Genomic DNA, 20,800 nt, shown 5'->3' on the forward strand with positions numbered 1-20,800 from the left:
GCTTTCTCTTGCAGACTACTGTTACTCTATCAGATCAAATTTCTCCCTGCTTTGGAAATCATATATAATTAGGGGATTTCACAGAGTGGGGTTGAGATACTGTGTCCTGGAGAGTTTGTAGAATCAGATCTGTTATTAGGGGAAGAAGGATTTTGTTATCTGAACAGCCCTCTGAGAAATGGAGAAGTGAGGACTGCAAGGTAAACTCCGCATGTAACTTTACCTTTCAATATTACTCAAAGCTCACAAAGCACTAGTTTTCCAAAAGGCAGAAAGATGTTATTTTTTGAATGAATTATGAAGATAATTAGTTTCACCTTATTTAAACTAGACAACAGTTATGATGGTTTCGGTGCAAATTTAAAACATCAAATATGTGCTCCTCTCTGTGTCTGTGTTTGGTTCAATTTGTCTAAATACAGCAAAACTTGGATTTTCAACTATCCAAAATTTCACTCTGGAATGGTAGTAATTTTTATACATTAGGAATAAAAGCAACATTATTATTAATATTATCATTATTAGTAGTAGTAGTATTTAGAGAGAGAGGGAGGAAGGGGCAGAGGGAGAGAGAGAATCTTACGCAGGCTCCATGCCCGGCGCAGAGTCCAACGTGGAGCTCGATCTCACAACCCTAAGATCATGACCTGAGGCGAAATCGAGAATTGGATGCTTAACTGACTGAGCCACCCAGGCGCCCCAACAGCAACATTACTAATAATGGATAAGATGAGTCTGAGGCTAAGATGAGAACGGAATAAACTGAAATTTATAATAAGGAAGAGCTGACTGCATTGAAATATTTCTTTAAGAATTCAGAAGTGCAGTTGCCCTTGGGGAGTCAAATTAGTAAATTCCAAACACAATGGATGTGATTAGGAATTGAGGCAGACACTGTTGGCTGCCACCACTTGCCTTTCCTTGTCGAGCCCAATTTGTCCAGCAGTCTCTCTCTTCTACATAGCTTATGCACAGAGTGCAGGCCTCATCTCTAGCTCCAGGAGGCAGGACATGATTGGTCTAAGTCATTCTTGGTAGTTTCTCCCCCCTGTCAGTGATTGGTATGGCATGGGCATGTGATAAAATTTTGGCTAATGAGACACGAGGAGAAGGCTGTAGAAGCTTTGGGAAGATGTTATTACTTACAAAGAGAAACAGAGCCCCTTTTTGGGCACTGACCATTGTGCTTTGATGTGATTGCTGGAGCTGCTGGAGCCATTTTGTCACTAGGAGGGGAGCCAGGTTGAGATGATAGCAGACACCTGGAGGAGACAGAAGCAGTAAGTTGTGGAGAGGAGGAGCTTGAGCACTGTCCCTGTGTTGGGAACCTCTTTTTCTTTGGATGTGTTCATGTGAAATAGCACCATATTTCATCAGATCTAATACATTATCTAATACATGTCACAGCATTATTTTATGTGCCACGTAGAAAGAAATAACACTGGCAAAAAAATGATGCACAATTATTTTTTTTAAGATTTTATTTATTTGACAGAAAGAGGGTGAGACCACAAGCACGGGGAATGGCAGAGGGAAAGGGAGAAGCAGGCTTCCCGCGGAGCAGGGAGCCTAACACAGGGCTCGGTCCCAGGGTCCTCACCACCTGATCTGCAGGCAGATGCTTAACGGACTGAACCGCACGGGCGCCCCTAAAGTACTAAACTCTTAAGCTGGCTTTGGGGTTATGTAGAGCTAGCCTCCTTTTGATTTCTACTTGGAGAATGCTGTAAACATCTCAGATTCACCCCTGCTCTCTCATAGCTTCTGGATTTTCTTCCAAGCTGCTGCTTTGGTGCCTGGGCTTTGGAGTTGTTTTCAGGTTCTGGCTCTTATGAATAAAGTTTCCGTAAATGTTTGTGTTCTGGTTTTTGTCCTCTTGTACTCCTTATACGTTGTCACCCATCCTCTATTTGTTAACAATTGTTTACGATAAACTGCCCCTGGTAAAATGGCAGTATGGTTTCTGCCTCCTCAGTGAACCTTGCTTGAGACACCTGATAGGAATCTTTCGTCATTCATTGTGTAGGGCACTTGGTAAGAGCTTTTAATATGGGGATACCTCACGTCTAGGACATTTTCTTGCATAATTTTTTTTTCTGGAATTCCTTTTCTTTCCCCAGCTATTGGATGTCCTGGTCTAATTCTTCTATTTTATTTTTTCCCTAGTTTCCATCTCTTGCCTTTGGTTCTTTTTTCGTAGGAGAATTTCTCAATTTTATCTTCCAGCCCTTCTGTTGAGTTTTTCATTTTTCCTACCATGTTTTTCATTTTCTAAAAGTTCTTGTTAATTTTCTGAAGTTTTTTAATGGTGTGCTATTCTTGTTTCATGGCTACAATACCTCTTCTAATCCCGCTGAGGTTATTACTGATGAAGATTTTGTTCTGTCTGTGTGCATTGTCTTTATTTTCTCCAAAATTGTATTTCCTGGATTTTATTGGTGGTGGTGGCCCTGATGATTTGTTTTGCCTTTCCTCAAAAGCCTGATAACTCTTAGCTGTCCATGTGTATTCAGGAGTGCAGTGCAAGGAAGCTGATTGGAAGTTCTGGCATGTGACCAGGGCTTGTCCAGAGAAGGACCTCATTACAGGGTGATCCGCTGGGGCTCTTTGGTTGGAGGATCGTAAGTATGAATATCTTTTGATCTCTTCACTTGGCCTGGTCTCATTCTCCAGAGAAGAATCTTCCAGCTCTCTGCCTAGAGGGCATGAGGCTGGCTGCCTTACGGCATCCTGGGAGCCTCGGGAGAGTCAGAGTGAGTCTCCTAAATCAGGGTGTGGATTTTCCTTTCATCTCTTGCCATGTTCAACACTGAGTCCTTCTGTCCCAGTGGCCTGGGGTCCTGAGGCCATACTATCCCTCCTTACCCCCTCCAGAGACCACACTTCCAGCCTTCTGGAGGGTGAAGCAAAACTGTTGCTGGTTGTGCAGAGGAGGGGAGGAGATGAGGAAGGTGGTTCTAACCACATCTCAAACAGAATTTTGATCATTCCTATTGTTTTCAGGTCCTTCTTTACCCTTGCTTTCAAAAGAACCCATTCTTGAGCCTCGATGCTCTAGTTTCTGGGGCACAAATCTGATCGCTTCTTGCCTTGCCCATCACTGGCTTAGATTTCGGCTTTCCCAGGGCTGGTGAATCAGCTACCAGGAGGTCATCTGCCTTCTAGCTTGCAAAATTGTTGCCTTTCCTATTCTCTTTGTCTTCGTGGGTTATGCTTTAGAAAAACCCTGTAATTGTCATTTTAGTGGTGTTGCCAGAGGGAAGGAAGGTATATAATAGTTCTTTAACTAGAAGCTGTACTTTGTGTATTCTTAAGATGTTTAAAATGCCACCATAGAGAATCTGAGACACTATATTTCTCAGTTTAACTTAAACACATAGGATAATGTAAACGAGTGAGTTGATAGTCAATATTTAAACTCAGAAGTATCTGTTACATTTATAATGATTTTAAGATACTTAAAAGAATTTGATCTACATTTTTACATTTGTTTCATTACAGTTTTGCACACACTTGGTTGGATTTTGTTAGATTTGTAATTCTGTCTCTTTAGATTTTAGAAATGCTTGAGAAAATCAAATACATTAAATTTGTGGTAATAGATTGAAGTGTTTAAGAAGATTTAATTAAGTTTGTAAATAGTACTTACATTTAAGAGAATTTAACTTGTTAAATTTATGAGTTCCAGGGGCACCTGGGTGGCTCAGTCGGTTAAGTGTCTGCCTTCAGCTCAGGTAATGATCTCAGGGTCCTGGGATTGAGCCCCATGTCGGGCTCCCTGGTCAGCAGGGAGTCTGCTTCTCCCTCTCCCTCTGCCTGCCGCTCCCCCCTGCTTGTGTTCTATCAAATAAATAAATCTTTAAAAAAAAATAATAAAGGTTTGCTTCAATTAAAAAAATCTATAGCTTTAATTAGTAATTTCTTATATAATCTGATTAAGTTTGTAAACAGTGTTTAAAAGTTCAAAGGATTATAATTTGTTAACTGTAATAAGTTCATTAAACATTCATCAAAGGATAATGAAACTGTGTGTTTTGAATTGTCATTCAAAATTACTTGATTTACAATTGAATTTATTAGGTTTGTATTTGAATGTTTAAAGAAAAATAGGTTTTAGAGGGGCTTGGCTGGCTCAGTCAATGGAGCAGTGGCACGTGGGACTCCTGATCTCAGGATTCTGAGTTCAAGCCCCACATTAGGTATAGGGATTATAAATAAACTTTAAAGAAAAACAGGTTTTTAATTTTTAACTTTAATTGAATAGCAGTGATAAGCACAAATAACTTTAATAAATAAAAATATTTGTATTAAATCATAAATTATAAATTACAAATAATTATAAAATAGTTTCCTAAATCAGATTAAAAAAGATTGATTTAGGTATTTGGGGACAACTTAGCCATTTGGAAAAAAAATGATTTATGCCTCACACCAGAATAAACTCCAAACAGATCAAATATCTGCATGTAAAAAATGACACCATACAAAGTCCTAGAAGGAAAAAATGGTGAATTCCTTTATTATCTTTCTATGCTTCAAAATCCAAAAGCCATAAGAAAAAGGACTGATAAATTCGACTATGTAAATATAAAAAACTTGGAAACGTGATAATGTTTAAAGCAACTTTATTCGTTAACAGCTCTGGGTTGAAAACAACCGAAAGACCCATCAATTGGTAGACAGAGAAATACATCCATATGACAAAATATTACTCAGCAGTAAAAGGACGTGCTGATACATGCCATCACATGGTTGACTCTCAAAAGAATTATGCTCAGTAACAGAAGCTGGATACAAAAGGCTACAGACTGTAAGATCCCATTTAGGATGCACTGGAGAAGGCAAAACAGAAATCAGGTGAGTGGTACCAAAGGGGTGGGGGAGGGAGAGGGGAATGACCACAAAGGGGCATGAGGGAAATCTTGCGTCTACAGAAATAGTCTCTCTCTTCACTACGGCACTGGTATTTCATTTGTCAAAAATCACCTAAAAAGGATGATGAAAGGATACTGTGAGAATCTTGACTTTTTAAAAGGTTATTTATTTTTTTAGTAATCTCTACACCCAATGTGAGGCTCAAACTCCCAACCCCAAGATCAAGAGTCGAATGTTCTCCCAATTGAGCCAACCAGTCGCCCCATAATAAGCCTGTTTTTTCAAAAAACATATCAGACAAAGTCAAAAGAAAAATTATTCTCTGGAAAGAACGTCTGCAATTAAGATCATGACAACAGGCTAATCTCCCTAAAGAATTCGTAGAACTAGAGAAAAGGCCAACAAATTAATTTTTAAAGTGAGCAAAAGACATGAAAACAAAGTTCACAGGAAATAATATTTATGCAGCCCAGAAACATATGAAAAGATGCTCCGTTTCACTCACAATAACAGAAAAGCATATTAAAATCACACTGAGATATCATTTCTCATCTATCCAGACTGGCAACGTCCAAAAGACTGAAAATGCCCTCTGTTAGCAAGAATGTGGGGAAACAGGTCCTCTCATTGTGGTACAAAAGCTATGGAGGGAAACCTAGCACAATTTCTAAAATTACAAAGAGGAAGAGAAGGATGATTTATTTATTTATTTTTAAAGATTTATTTATTTATTTGACAGAGAGAGAAAAAAACAAGCAGGGGGAGTGGTAGAGGGAGAGGGAGAAGCAGGCTCCCCACTGAGCAGGGACCCCGATGTGGGGCTGGATCCCAGGACCCTGAGATCATGGCCTGAGCCTAAGGCAGACGCTTAGGCAGACTGAGCCACCCAGGCGTCCCAGGATGATTTATTTAATAAATAATGTTGACATGGGGTGTTTGGGTGGCTCAGTCGGTTAAGCATCCATCTCTTGATTTCAGCTCAGGTCATGATTTCAGGTTAGGAGGGTTGAGATCTAGCTGTATCCGACTCTGTGCTGCCCACGGAGCCTGCTTAAGATTCTCTCTCCCTCTCCCTTTGCCCCTCCACCCCCTCCCCAGCATGCATGTGTTCTCTCTAAAATTAAAAAAAAAAAAAAAGTGTTGACATGATAAGCCATCCATCTAAAAAAAGAAATTTATTTTATTTTATATTTTTTAAAGATTTTATTTATTTCAGAGAGAGAGAGAGAGAGAGAGAGAGCAAGCATGAGTGGAGGTGGTGGTGGGGGCAGAGGGAGAAGCAGACTCCCTGCTGTGCAGGGAGCCTGATGTGACGCTCAATCCCAGGACCCCAGATCATGACCTGAGCTGAAGGCAGCCACTTAACCGACTGAGCCACCCAGATGCCCCCAGAAGAAATAAATTTAAACCCCTACCTCCAACTACATTCAAAATAAAATCTAGATAAATTAATATAATAAATGCAAATAGTAATATTGTGAAATGTATTACTTTAAGAGTAATAAAAAATACCATTTTCATTTTAGAAAATGGTACAGGAACCAGGGATAGTACACACTCAGTATGATTATACATGCTTTTTTTATTATTTATTATTGAAGGGTAGATGACATAATATTTTATTAGTTTCAGGTGCACAACATAGTGCCATTTTAAACATGCAACGCTCACCAAATGAGTTACCATCTGTCATCATACAACGTTATTCCAATATTATTGACTATATACCATATGCTGTACTTTTTCATCTCTGTGATTCATTTATTTTAATACCGGAAGTTTGTACCTCTTAATCCCCTTCACCTATTTCACTCACCCCTCCACCTTGCTCCCCTCCGCCACCACCTGTATGTGCTCTGAGTTCAAGAGTTTGTTTGTTCTTTAATTATACATGGTTTTAATACCATCCTATTCTCTTGCTGAAATCTTGGAATCAGAATTCCAGATTCTGACTGATCAGAAGCTGTTATTTTAACTCGATGATTCACTACAGAGGTTGTAGCTTTTAGTTTTGCTTCCGCAACTTGGTTTTGAGATCCAGAAGTGCAACTTTAAGCAGCATTCTTTATAGAAAAACATTCTACTACAGAAAAGCAAATTGGAGGTCCGACAGAATTCACAATGACTGTAATTTTCTCCTTACCTTGAATAAAGACCTGGGTGTTTATACACCAGACAGAATACATATCACATTAGATTTTCTGAAAGCAAAACTTGCACAAGATTTTGCACAAGGAGGATATGTAAGAAAACCACACATACTAATGATAAGAATCTTTGCAAAAGAGGGGCATCTGGGTGGCTCAGTTGCTTAAGAGAGTCTGCCTTTGGCTCAGGTCATGATCCCAGGGTCCTGGGATAGAGCCCCACATCTGGCTCCCTGCTTAGTGGGGAGCCTGCTTCTCCCTCTCCCTCTGATTACTGCTCTGCCTACTGGTGTTCTCTCTCTGTGTCAAATAAATAAATAAATAAATAAAATCTTTAAAAAAAAAGATTTTATTTATTTGACACACAGAGAGAGAGGGAACACAAGCAGGGGGAGCAGCAGGCAGAGGGAGGGAGGGAAGCAGGCTCCCTGCTGAGCAGAGAGCCCAACGTAGGGCTCGATCCCAGGACCCTGGAATCATGACCTGAGCCAAAGGCAAACGCTTAACTGACTGAGCCACCCAGGCGCCCCAAAATAAAATCTTAAAAAAAAAAAGTATTTTGCAAAAGAAAATGGGCAGGACGCCAGCTGCCTCAATCAGTTCAGCATCCAGCTCTTGATTTCAGCTCAGTCATGATCTCGGGGTCGTGGGATTGAGCCAGGCATCGGGCTCCGCGCTGGCCCTGGAGCCTGCTTAAGATTGTCTCCCTTTCCCAGCTCCTCCCCTACCCCCCAAAAGAAAAAATAATTATTTTTTTAAAAAATGGAAAACAGGCAAAATCCCACATGAGTCCTTACGATTCAGGAGAAAAAAGTCATATTGTCAATAAGAGGATTAAACATAGGTCACACCAAAGTGGGTGGGATGTCACTGTCTGTGTTCCTACAATGTGAAGGCACAATGTCAAGGGTGTCCAAGCAGTTGTTTTGAACCCAGAGGGACATTCCCGTGCTAGGACTTAGTATCTGGGCGACCTTGGGCCCATCTCATAATCTCTGCCTGCTCGCTCATATCAGTCACATCTTCTGGGAGGATTAAAATGAAATGATACATATAAATGTGCTTAGCAGAGCACCACATAGGTTTTGACTTTCCTGTTCTATCAAATTATCGCTGGAATTTATTTACGTAAGAGGTCAAAAATACGGATGCAGTTCCCTAGGTTTAGAAGCAGCACAGATCGCTCTTGCAGCTCTAGTCGAAGAGCTTGGTCAAAGCCACAGCGTCCTCAGGCTGGAGATGGCAGGCTCCTCCCCAAGAGCAGAGAGACAGTGTGAGTGAGGGCTACACCAGTCGGTTCCAGCACGCACTCTGCAGAGGCCTGATCCCAAAACACGAAATATGTCTGCCAGACGGGCGTGCAGAAAATCTCACGAGAAATTCAAAGTATTCGAGACGCCTGGGTGGCTCAGTCGGTGAAGGGTCTGCCTTCAGCTCAGGTCATGATCCCAGGGTCCTGGGATCAAGTCCTGCACTGGGCTCCCTTCTCAGGGGGAGCCTGCTTCTCTGTCTGCCTCTGCTGCTCCCTGCCTCTTTCTCTGACAAATAAATAAAATCTCTAAAAAAAAGAAATTCAAAGTACTCTATAAACAGTAAGATCAAACCAAACCAAAAAACAAAAAACCCTCTAAACACAGATGCAATTGCTTTTTAGAATTTTTGTTTTTGTTTTTGTATTAGTACAATATTATCTTCTGGAACAATGCCCAGGAAAAATAATACAATCTGGAATCCTCTCTCCAAAGCCTTCCCAAATAAGGGCAGAAACAGTGACCAAGCAGGTAGAAGGCCCAGGTGTCTACGGCTCCAGTTCACGAATCCCATCTCGGGGTGTACGTGCCTCCAGCTTGCAGCCGCCTTCTTGCTGTTTACAGCTCGAAGGTGTCTTTGCTTTTGCTTCTGGTACCAAAATAGTAATCTGCTGGTAGAAAATTTGTTTTTAAAAATTTCCCCAACTTTCTTGGGGGTCTGGTTAGAGGCATGTCTGCATGTGCCTAATTCCCTGCAGGGAAGGAGGGAACGTAGACCCAACCGGTGGAGAAACGGACAGTTTCTCTCTTGACGAGGCAAACATTTGCGAGCAGAAATACGGTCGCCTTCTCTCTCTCTCTCTCAGTTTTGTCTCAACAGCCGCTGCTAGTTCTCTCTCCTCTGGTGACTCACCCATTCCGTATTACTGCTCCTTCAAACACGTCCTCAGGTAGAGTCCAGACACTCAGGAAGGAGTCTTCAGGCTCTCTGCACATGTCATGTTTTCCTCCTCCCTGTGGTTTCCTTCCTTCTTGTGTGTAAAATAAACACCTGCCACTGAATACTTCCATCTCGTCCCTTCTCAGCGCCCATCTGCTAGTCAAAACCTAGCCACCAAAGTCCCTCTGTTTCTGGGAATTAAAGATAACTAAATTATCCAGTAAATCAAAGTTGGACGTACGTCGTCAAAACCTTCCTCACCTTCTGTTATGGACTGAATTGTGTCCCTTCAAAATTCCTATGCTGAAGCCCTCACCTGGGGACAGGGCCTTTGAACAGGTAAAGGTTAAACAGGTAAATGAGGTCATAAGGGTGGGTCCAGTCTGACTGATGTCCTTAATAAAAGGAGGAAAAGACAATGGGACGCACGTTTTCAGAGGAAAGACCACGTGAGGCCCCAGTGAGAAGGCGGCCATGTGCAAGGCCGGAGAGAGGCCTCACGAGACACAAACCTGCCAATACCTCGATCGTGGACTTCTAGCCTCCAAAACTATGAGAAAACAGGTTCTGTGTTTTAAGCCGCCCAGTGTGCGGTGTTTTGTTACAGTAGCCCTAGCGGACTAGTACAGCTCTTCAGATGATAGTGATAAAACAATAGCAGATGTTTTCAGGAGCCTACCACGTGCCACGGGCAGTGTGCTTTGGACTTTTTCCCATTTAATCTTTACAACAACCCTGGGAGGCTAGCATCGTTGTACATTTTACAGATGAAGAACTGGCCCTATCTCATTCACTGCTCAGTGGGATTTGAATCTGGGTCTATGTGACCCCAAAGCTTCTAAATTTGTTCAACACGTTGCCCCACTGGAATGATGGAAAGCCTTAACCTCACCTTGTCCACAATATCCAGGGAAGCAGTGCTGTTTACAAACCCAATGCTGTTAATCCTCAAATAATGAAGATTTGGCACTGGGTGGGTTTTTCACTTACTTTGGGTGGGGGTATGATGGATGCACTGAGAAGTCATAGCATCTTACGCACTCTCTCCCCATTCCACAAGCACATAGGGTATCGCACTGTTCTAGCAACACTGACAAAGCCCTGTGCCCATGGAGTTTGCCTTCCATGGGGTTGCGTGGCGGGGACAGTAAACAAAACAGGTAAATATATTTCATAGTGTGTTAGAATGTGAGATGATTGCTGTGAAGAGGGGCGCCTGGGTGGCTCAGTCGGTTAAGCATCTGCCTTTGGCTCAGGTTATGACAGGGTCCTGGGATGGAGCCCCAAGTCAGGCTCCCTACTAAGCAGGGAGTCTGCTTCTCCCTTTCACCCTGCCCCTGCTTGTGTTCTCTTGCTCTCTCTCTCTCTCTCTCTCTCGCATGCGCATGCTCTAATAAATAAATTCTTAAAAAAAAAAATGCTTTGAAGAAAAACAAACTAGGAAAGCCAGACAGGGAGTGCTGAGCCTGGGCTGGGGGTTCCATATTAAATAGGGTGTTTGGAGCAGGTGTCATCTGAGCCCTTCCGAAGCCAGATGGTGAGAAGAGCCAGTAAACTGCTTTGCTTCTCACCCAACATGCCCCATGTAACCCTTCCAAACAAGCAGGTGCTAAGCAAAATCCCTTTCTAGCAACCGACCCTAAAGCTGAGTTGCTCACTGGAGACAAATGGTACCTGTATCCTATCTCGTAACCCCAGGATTACATCTAACAGGCTTTCCACTAAGTTGCAGATTGTAAGGGAGAATAAGAGCAAAAAGGCAATTTCAGACACTTTCTTCAAGTGCTTTGATATGCACTCATGTATTTGTTTTCATGTCTGTATGCTCTGTAATAGCCAGCCCCTTGGAAGATCTTGTCTGGAGCTCAGTGCATCTTCCACGTGGGAGATGCTAGCAAACGCAATGAGAAATTGGCCTCTGGGTGCTCAGCATCCCATCTCCCCGTCCAGGATCATTTCTCGTCATCACCACAGCGAGGCGTGCGCGCCATGTTTGGATTCTATCGCCATTCATTTGCACACGCGAGCGCAGTGCCGAGTGTCCTCCCCTGCCTTGTCCTCCTGAAAAACTCATTCTTCAGACTTAGTTTGAGTCACTTTCTTGGTGTCATCACAGTCTGTAAAAGGTCTTATTTGTCTGCTATTTAAATGGCTTGCTGGATAAAGAAATGTTCCCTAGTCTCTCTGGAAAACAATTTGCCCTCAATACAGGGTCAAACTTCCAAAATGATTTGAATCAAATCTTCAAAGGGTCAGTAGTGATGGTCACATATCCATTTACTTGAGTCAATACATTTATCAATCAAATAAATATTTACTGTGTCCCTACTACTTGGAAAGCAGTGAGCCAGCCAACTGTTTGTGTATGGAAGACGGTAGTGTAACAAATGATAAGTCTTGTTTAAGAAGATCCTATCTGTACAGCCAGAACATGAATGCAAAGTAATATAAAACAATTATTTATGTTGGCTTGTAAAACGAATATATGGCTTTAATTACTTAGAATCTATATTGTTATAACAATGTAGTAAATAGGACCCTCACTTGCTTAAACACACACGCAAGAAATAAAATTTTTTCTCTAAGTGAATATTAAGTGAATATTATTTTATTTCTGAATAGGTAATAAATGCACATGGTTAAATGAACAGAGTAAGCAGGGAAAAGCATCTCTGTCCATCCCGACCCCAAGAGAATGTGTTTCCTAAACCTAATCTCAGTCCCTGTGGCACTTCCCTCCTCTCTACTGAGGCTGAGTCCCCAGTTCCTGGGGAGCAGTGAGACCTCGGTGCCACTATTGAAGAGCCAGCAACAGGTGAGATGCCCTCCATCCCACCTGTTTTTGGGTTATCATGACGCAGGAAACAGGTAAGGGCTGTAGCAGTCTCCTCCTGGTCCCCTTGTGGCAACACTTCCCCCCCAGTGGTGGCCTGCCGAAGAAGGTGCCCTATGACCAAGGTGGCTGGGAGGCTGTCAGAGGCCTGTCTGGACAGCACCTTCTCTGGCTACCTGCTGGGGTGGGAGGCCTTTGAGACCTCTAAGCTGGCTCTCCTATTCACCTGCCTCTCCTATTCCTCACCTGGTGGGGAGGAGGAGGGCAAAGGTCTGCTCAGCTCCTGGAACTTCAGTCTACCTGGGGAGTGCACTGGGTTTTTGACCTTCACCCCCAAACCAGCTTGGAAGGAAATGGCCCAGGGCTCTCTTCAGGTGAAACAGCAGCATCTAACTCTTCTTTCCGTCCTCTCTGAATCTCGCTTCCCTCTGCCATCTGAGAGGTTTTCTCGGTTGGAGAATGGAGAAAGGAGCACTTATATTCTAACTGCTGTCTGTGCCAAAACCTTCGGGTGCCCATCCCCCACCCAGTTTGGGCTTTTGAAATTTAAAATCCTAGGGCCTTGCATCTCAAAGCCTGATCTTGGAAACTCCCCCAAGGCAATGCATGAAGCTGATTTGAGCGAGGAAAGCAGATCTTGAAGGGAAAACAAGATAAGAAAATTCAAGAAGTCCTCAATCAAATTTAAGGTTTTGTGTGGCCTACAGTCTGGTGTGATAGCGTAACCTTCCAAATGTGCAAGTTAAAATAAAATAATGCCTAAAAATATTTATATTAGGTACAGCCATTAAAATGATTTATGAAATGTTCTCTTGGGCAGAAAAAGAATTTTCTTGAAAAAGTTTAAATGAAACACACTTGATTCAAAAAGTTCTCAGCCCCCCCGCCCCCAAATAGGTTCTTTCCCAAGTTACATTAATGGCCACAGTGCAAAACACTGGCAAATGTTCTTGTCAACATACATTAGGTTCCATTTTCAGGTTTAAGTTTAACAGCTAGCCAAGCATCCCATGGTCCTTTCTGTGTAAGTTACATGGGAATCAAGCAAAAATCTTTCGTAAGCATCTGACAAGCTACACAATCTAGATTTTTCTGGTTCCAGTCCCTGACTTCTGACCTTGACAGAACTCACCTTATATCCTGTTCAAAAGAAAACCACAAGTGCAAAGTGGAGTCTCTTAGGCCCGGTCAAGTCACCAAACCAGAGCTTACTACTAAACCTAACCGCAGTTTGACCCCCCCCCCCCCAACGTGTGGTCTTAACCAGTCGGGCATTTTCTGGTCAGCACCAATGAGGTAACCTGTCACCTGGGCCTCCTCCCTCTTCCTCCCCAAAGGAAGATGAGGTAATCATCAACTAAGACCCCCCTAAAGGAAGGGGACCTTGCCTGAAATAAACCTTTCTTTTCTCTTGTTAATTGTCTCCCCCCATTTCTGCCTGTAAAATCCTTCCATGCTGTATAGCTCCTTGGATCTCTGCTTGCTAGACAGGATGCTGCCCGATGCATGAATTGATTAATAAAGTCTATTAGATCTTCAAAATTGACTTGGTTGAATTTTTGATATTTAGCACTCCCTACCTCTTCCCCCTCCTTCCCTCTGCTGCAGCCTCAGCTCTTGACTTTTTATTTGGGCCATGATTTTAATGTGAGGCCTTGGCCCCACAGCTCCCATCCACTCCCCTGGGGCCACTCAAGCTACATCCACTCAAGCTACATGCTAAGATTCTTTCTTCCGGAGACAAAGTAATGTACAATTTCCTCCAGTTGGCTGCTGTCCAACCCACCTCCTGTTCTTCAGAGGAGCCTTTTCCAGGTGTAGTCTATGCATTGTCTTGAATTCCTCATCCCATCACTTTTCAGCCCACTGTACAAGGGCTCCGCACTGCTTCGGGGACACGGCTTAAACCAGCAGTGATCTCTAGTGGTTTAATGGCGAAACACTCATTCATTCATTCAACAAATATTCATTGACCATAACCATGTGCCATGCACTGTTCTGGGTGCTAGGGATACTGCAGTGTACGAAATGATGAAAAGTCCCTGTGTCCGTGGAGTTTATATTCTAGCAGGGGGAGAGGGACCATATAGACTTGCTTGTTTCTTTAATGTCCCCATTTCTGTGATATACCAGTCACCATCTCATTAAACAGAAATCTAAAAGAGTCTGTACTTCTTCACCCTCCATTCAACCGGTCACCAACTCTCAAGTCAACTCCTAAAGCTCTCTCTTAACCCACCCCTTCTCTGTATTCCTACTACTTGCCTTAGTTTGGGCATGATAGAAACATTTACACACAAAAATTGGCAACTGCCACAAATCAAGCCCCCTCCCCTCCCCCAGTCAGTTGTAAAGCCTCTCCCAGCACATTACTGATTAAGCACTTGAAATGCTTTCCGCTTGGTCAGTAACAGAGGTTTTCTGTCCTCCACCCCTTCCTCCCCATGCTACCCTCCTGGAAGTCAACCTTCACACATTTGCTGCTAGGATGCCACTTCTAGGCTTCTAAGACATGACCATGATCTTGTCAATCCTCTGCTCGAAACTCTTTCAGAGACCCCCCCATCCCTTTCAAAGCGCTGGCGTTGCATACAGAACATTCCCGATCTGGCCCTTCTCATCTCTCCAGCCTGTGTCTGATGTTACACTTTGGTCTACCTACACACCAGCACTAGTATTTGTCTCCCACTCCTCTGTGCTTTTGCATAGGCTGTTCCATCTGCCTGGGATCCTTGGCTAATCCCCAGGCATCTCACAAGACTGTTGAGGCATGACATTCTGAGCTCCCTTTTCAAGCTCATGCTAGCTAGAGGCCTCTCTGTGTGTGCTTACGGGGCCCATCACAGCACATAAACCATTGCACTGAGACTGGTTTCCTTCCTGTTGAGCTCCTGGTTAACCTGTGTGGAACTGGGACCCTCACTCCAGTCTTGGACGGAAGGACTTTTTATAGGTTCTTCCTTAGCTTTTCCCTTATCTTACTCATAGACCACGCAGTCTTCCTGGGTGATCTAACCACCCCTGACTTCCTTGGCTTTCTACCATCTATATGCTAATGATTCACCATTTATATCTCCAGCCCAGATCTCTTGGCTTAATGAGCATCTCTACCTGGATACTGCCTTAATATATTTAAAACAGAATTCCATTATCTTCTCTAAGCCTCCTCATCCTGGGTTCTTGTGTCAGTGAATGGCATTACGAGGGGTTGGCAAACTTGAGCCAATAGGCCCGCTGTGCCCACAGCTTAGGCAAGAATGGTTCCTACATTTTTAAAAAAGAAAAAACAAACACAAAGACGAATATACAATATAGACTATGTGGCCTAAAATATTTCCTATCTGGCCCTATATACAGTTTGCCATTTGCCAAAGAACCTGGGTATCAATAATAGTATTAATTAATTAATAGTAATAATTAGCAGAAATTGAGTTTATCCTATTGAAACACTGGGTGTTGTACATATTTCACTTTATTCTCCTATCAACCTCTAACTGTTAAGGTGCTTTGGGCTACGTTTATCTGGAAAGCCTGACTAGCAGGCTGAAATGGGAGTCTAGAGAGAGGGAAGGCTCAGGCACAGTGTGATCAGCGGTTCAATTATGTCATCAGGGACCTAGGTTTTTCCATTGTTCTGCTTTCTGGAGCTCAGGCATAACTGGCTGCAGCTAAGCTCCGGTTCCTGTATGGTCACAGACTTGGCTGTCAGTGGCAACTGCGGCTACATGTGTTCTCATGAACATTTGCCGAGAGCAGGACAGACTCCTCAACCATGGAATAGGAGGACTTCTGTAGGACTGAGCCAAACAGGACAACATGCCCCATCCTACTGTCTACTGTATGAGGTTCTCTCTTACCCCAGATCCAAAGAGTAACCGAGTCTTCAAAACAATTTTTCCTCCTAAATATCTCTTGGATTTATTTCTATTGTTCACAACTACATCCACCAGTCTGTAGCATCCTAGAAAGTGAGGACATGTGTCTTCTCTGCATGTCCAGTATCTGCCATCATAGTGAATTACATGAATGAGTGAAGAAACTTCATGCACGCATCAGGTTATCATTGTACAGTAGAGAACAGTGAGTTTCAGGGGCCAAAGTCACACAACTACCGAGATTTACTTTAGGTCTGTCTGACATGGAAGCTCATCTTCCTTGAATTATATACCACGTCCCCTTGCTCCTGTTTTGTCATCTTCTCCTTTTCCATTGGCTCCTTCCTTTTAGCCTTAAACACACTCAAACCTCTCCTTCCTAACAGCTCTACAATCCCTTTGGCCATGCTTTCCCTACAATTTCAGTTTTCTCTGATCCTTCCCTTTATAAACAAGTTTCTTGGAAAAACGTCCACTTGTCTTGTCTTTATTTCCTCCTTTTTCATTCACACCCATTATGTCACGGAATTCATCTTACAAATGTTACCAGGGTCCTCCCAGCTCTGTTATCAAAGGGCAACCCACCCTGCATCTTTATCTTACTATACTCTGCAGCGTTTGACTTCTTCCCTTCATTCCTTCCCTTTCCAGAATCCTCTTTGATTTCTAAGGTTAGGTTCTCTAAGGATTCCTTGCCTTCTCATGTCTCCCTGTCTTTGCACAGGATGGCCTAGAATCCCCTCATTTTCTATGGCTCCAGTTCCACTCAAGCTTCATGGTATCTACTGGCTATGTATCTAGCCCGCGGAACTATAACTATTTGTTTATCTTTTGTGACTATTACTGCGCTCTAAGACAATCTCCAAGTCTTCGTTGGAGACTTTCTTGTAGCCTTCAGAGAGCCCGTGGTGAAAGACAGAGTTGATATCCGTAAGTGCTTGCTGAATGAATTATTGAATAAATTAACACACTGACTTATCCAACAGCATATAGCCAGAGAATGGCAGAAATCAAATCAAGAGAGGTCAGAGATTTTTCCAGTAGATGATGCTGTGGGAAATGACAGTAAGTTTTCCAGGTTTTATATGTGGGATATAAACTGCATAAAGTTATACTTTGGAAGCTACGAAATTCAAGTAACATTTCTATTTATAGATTTATATTCATAAACATTTAGATTTACTTTGCATTAATTTACTTCTATTTAAACAAAGCTTAGTATGTACACTCATTACGCATTTATGTATTTCATTTAAAAGTCAAAAAGAATAAACTCGAGATACCAAGCAATGGAAAGCTAAACAACCGAGAAATTCTTATTGTGATGAAAATAGCAGAAAAGCACTTTTTTGTGAATGCGCAGAGTATTTTCTGTTAAGTAAAATTAAGTACTTTAATCATATTTAAGCATATTAAATAATTTAAAAATTAAGACTGCAATTCAGCCACATCTTCTGATTTTACAGCTGAGGGAGCTAAAGAGAAGGGGGGGGTACCAAATAATGACTGCCTGCTGCTTTTCTTCTTTTTTGAAATGCTAAGCAAGGGCAAGTGCTGGGGAAATCAACGTGATGAAAATGAAGAAGGGATTCTCCTGCAGTGTTACTGAAATGGCCATAAAAGAGAAAAAGATTAAACTCCACAAAAGGGCTAAAACTTCTGCAGACTGGGCTTCAGCCTATTTCCAGTCAGAGTGGCAGGCAATCCCTCAAAAACCAAACAAGCAAAAGAGGTGATATGTTTTAGAATTGTAAAATTGGGAGGTAACTACTGCGAACCGGTCTATAATAAATAGATTAAAGTTCGCCTTACCTCTTTAGGGAGCTCCACTATTCTATTTGCATTTAACTGCTATGAATTGCATAAGTGCATTGCATTTCTTTGTAAATAAACTAAGCTTTTCATGCCAAAAAACAAAATGACATAAAACATAAACTATCATAAATAAGCCAAGACTGGGGTGGAGGAGATAAACTGTACAGAGTTACTCTGGGGTAGGAGCCCATTGTTAAAAACCCCAAACTTCCATGACGTTAAGTGCTCTTATCCCGTGTGCATAAATAAATATCTTGCTAGATTTACTAAAAATTACTATAGATACATTTCTAAAGAAAAAATAAAAACAAGGAGTCCTAAATGACTGAAGTTTACGCTGAAACCAGAAATATATTTCCTTTCCCCACCCCAACTCCCCAGATCTATAAAAACTAAAATGTAAGAATTGAAATATATTCTCCATTAAAGAGGTAATCAACTAAGTCCCAATTATTTTTTCAGTAGAGAGCTTAAAAATCTGCCAATTAGGATGTCTCCACCTACTACAGATGACCCACCAAAAGCTGAGTCAGTTTTCCTGGAGTGTGTTTTCATTTATTCGGCTTTTAGCAACAATGGCCGCACCTCTTCCTGAACAGTTTGCTGGCAATAACTCCCCACATTACTTTCTTAATGATACTAATTGTTTAAAGAGAACATTTTAAAACATCAAAAAACCCTTACAGTTTTTATAACAGCAATAAAGCTGATTGCAAACAGTTCAAATAATAAAACAAAGCGCGGCGGGTAAGTTAAAAAGAAACCAAAATCTAAAATCCAATTCCATTTCCACGTAGTAAGCGTATTTTACAAACATTCTTCAGTCTCTACAAACACTTACAGATTAATGTGTGTGTGTGTGTGTGTGCGCGCGCGCATGTGTGTATATATATCGGTTTTACATGAATGGGATAATAGTAAACACGCTCATTTGTGAACTCTTCTTTTATTCTGTCATAGACATCTATTCATGCAATGTCTAAATATAGCATCATTTCTAGTGGCTTCACAGTGTTCCCTTATACAGAAGTATACATAATTTGTTCAACCAATTTTCTACTGAAGGACTTTTAATTTGCCCCATCTTACTTTTTGGTTATTATAAACAATGTTGTGATGAACGTCCAGTTTATATGTCATTTCAAATGTGGGTAATTATCTCCTGAAGGTAAATTCCCTGAGGTGGAGTGGTAGGATAAAGGACACACACACCACTTGACTAAATATTGCCAAACTGCCTTTGGGAAGCAGATCGGTACGGATTAGGATCAGTTGACTTCAAGAGAACACCCAACAAGATGGCTTACACAAGACAGAGGGTTACATAGAAGACAGGCAGTTTATGACCCAGGGGACCAGGCACCATTTTGGTACTCCGTCATCTTCAGAACTAGGCTTCTTCTGCATGGTGTGAGGTGGCTGCTTAAATTCTCCCCACTGAATCTGCATTCCAGCCAACAGGAAGAAGGAAGAGGCAAGAAGGGTCCAACTCCCAAGGGCTCTACTGTGAAGTCACACTCACCACTTCCAGTGACATCTGTTGGCCAGAATTTGGTCATGTGGCTACATCTAGCTACAGGGCAGACTGGGAACGTAGACTTTTTTTTCTGGGATGCCCTTATGTTCAGTTAAAAGTCACGTATTCTTTGAAGACAAGGGAAAATAGATACTGGGGACAACCAATAGTTTCTGCCACGGGAAGGATGTACCAATTTACACCTGTGTGAAGATCACACAAGAGGCGCTATTTCCCAAGTCTTTACCAACCCTGTTAACCAACTGTTCCCACTGCCACCGCATTTTATTACTTACAAGGACAAATATTTAGCCTATTCTCAAATAGCCTGTGTAGTTTGTGTGACTAATATCAGTGACGTACACTGCCCTTGCCCCTCGGCCCCCCGCAAAAGTATAAAGAACGCAAATGTGGGGACATATGTGTTACTCTGCCTTGATTTGTGCTTCGATGTTCAAGCTCTGTCCTTAGCTGACTTCTCTCCTCCCTCCAGGGAATCTCACCCATAGTTTTAATGCTGCTGAGTCAAAATCTGTATTTTCATTCCTGATCTCCAGAGATTTAGTCAATGAGCCAGCTGATGATTGCATATACCCATCTGGGTAATCCAGCATGGTACAGTCCCCTATAAAACACGTGGTCCCATCGTCTTGTCTTACAAACACTTCTTCCTGCATTCCTTATTTGGTGAAACCAGTTGAGTCATTTCAGACTTTTACCTTTTCTCTCGTCAAAACACTGACTTCATGACCAAATTCTATTGATTTCACTTCCACAACAACTTTCAACATTCCCTTCATCTCCAGTGTGCTCTTGAGGATCAAGATAAAATCTCGTGACTCTCTGCCTCCATGCGTGAACCAATCCAGGCTACCCTTATCCCGGAAGCCAAAGGCTTCTTACTAAAATGCGAGGTGCATGTGATGGCTCTCTCTCACTCTCTTTCCTCCGAATCCTTTAGAGGCTCTCCATTGTCAAAATTCTTAGTATGGCACATGAGGTCTCCCCGCCAGGGAACTTTATTGGCATCATCTTGCATTATCCACCCCCCGCCCCGACTGTGCCCCACATTTCAATACATCACTTGCAGTTCCACAATGCAGTGACTTTGCTAAAGAGGATCCCTCCTGCCTAGAATTCCTAGAGAAGATCTATTCCCTTCTCTTCCCCCCACCTCTTTTAAGATTCAGATCCTATAGATACATCAATAAAACCCTTCTGGAACAGACTCTCCACCTTGTGGCCACTTCTACGTTTTGTGCCATTTTTGTGTTCCATACTTCCTTCTAAAATATTATAGTAAATAGGGTTAATATTTATTAACCCAACAAATATTTACTGAACTCCCACTGTGTGCTCAGCATCAAGCTAAGCACTGGATTCAGGATCATGTGTAAGCTGAACATAGACCTTAGGCACTTGCAACTTTTAGTCTGTACAGCTTACATTAGTAAAGCCTAATTTCCATTTATCATCTTGGTTTGCTAGAAAAGAAATTACTTCTCTCTCCCATTAATCTCCATGAGAGATGAAGACACTGATGTTGCCC

At 42.2% G+C, this 20,800-nt stretch overlaps 1 protein-coding gene across 6 annotated transcripts in view; it reads right to left on the minus strand.

The window, feature by feature from the left end:
* Positions 1–20,800, minus strand: part of FBXO36 (F-box protein 36) — an 84,585-nt gene that overhangs the window by 38,400 nt on the left and 25,385 nt on the right. For 4 of the 6 annotated variants that reach the window (XM_008690381.2, XM_008690383.2, XM_008690385.2 and 1 more), the window contains exon 2: positions 1,147–1,262. The exons of 1 other annotated variant lie outside the window; for it this stretch is intronic. In XM_008690381.2, the coding sequence (XP_008688603.1) occupies positions 1,147–1,262 (116 nt within the window). The remainder of the gene's footprint in view (positions 1–1,146; positions 1,263–20,800) is intronic. One more of the 6 variants, XM_008690382.2, reaches the window with a different exon arrangement.

Source organism: Ursus maritimus, unplaced genomic scaffold (assembly GCF_017311325.1).
Source record: "Ursus maritimus isolate PB19 unplaced genomic scaffold, ASM1731132v1 scaffold_1, whole genome shotgun sequence".
Classification (NCBI taxonomy): domain Eukaryota; kingdom Metazoa; phylum Chordata; class Mammalia; order Carnivora; family Ursidae; genus Ursus; species Ursus maritimus.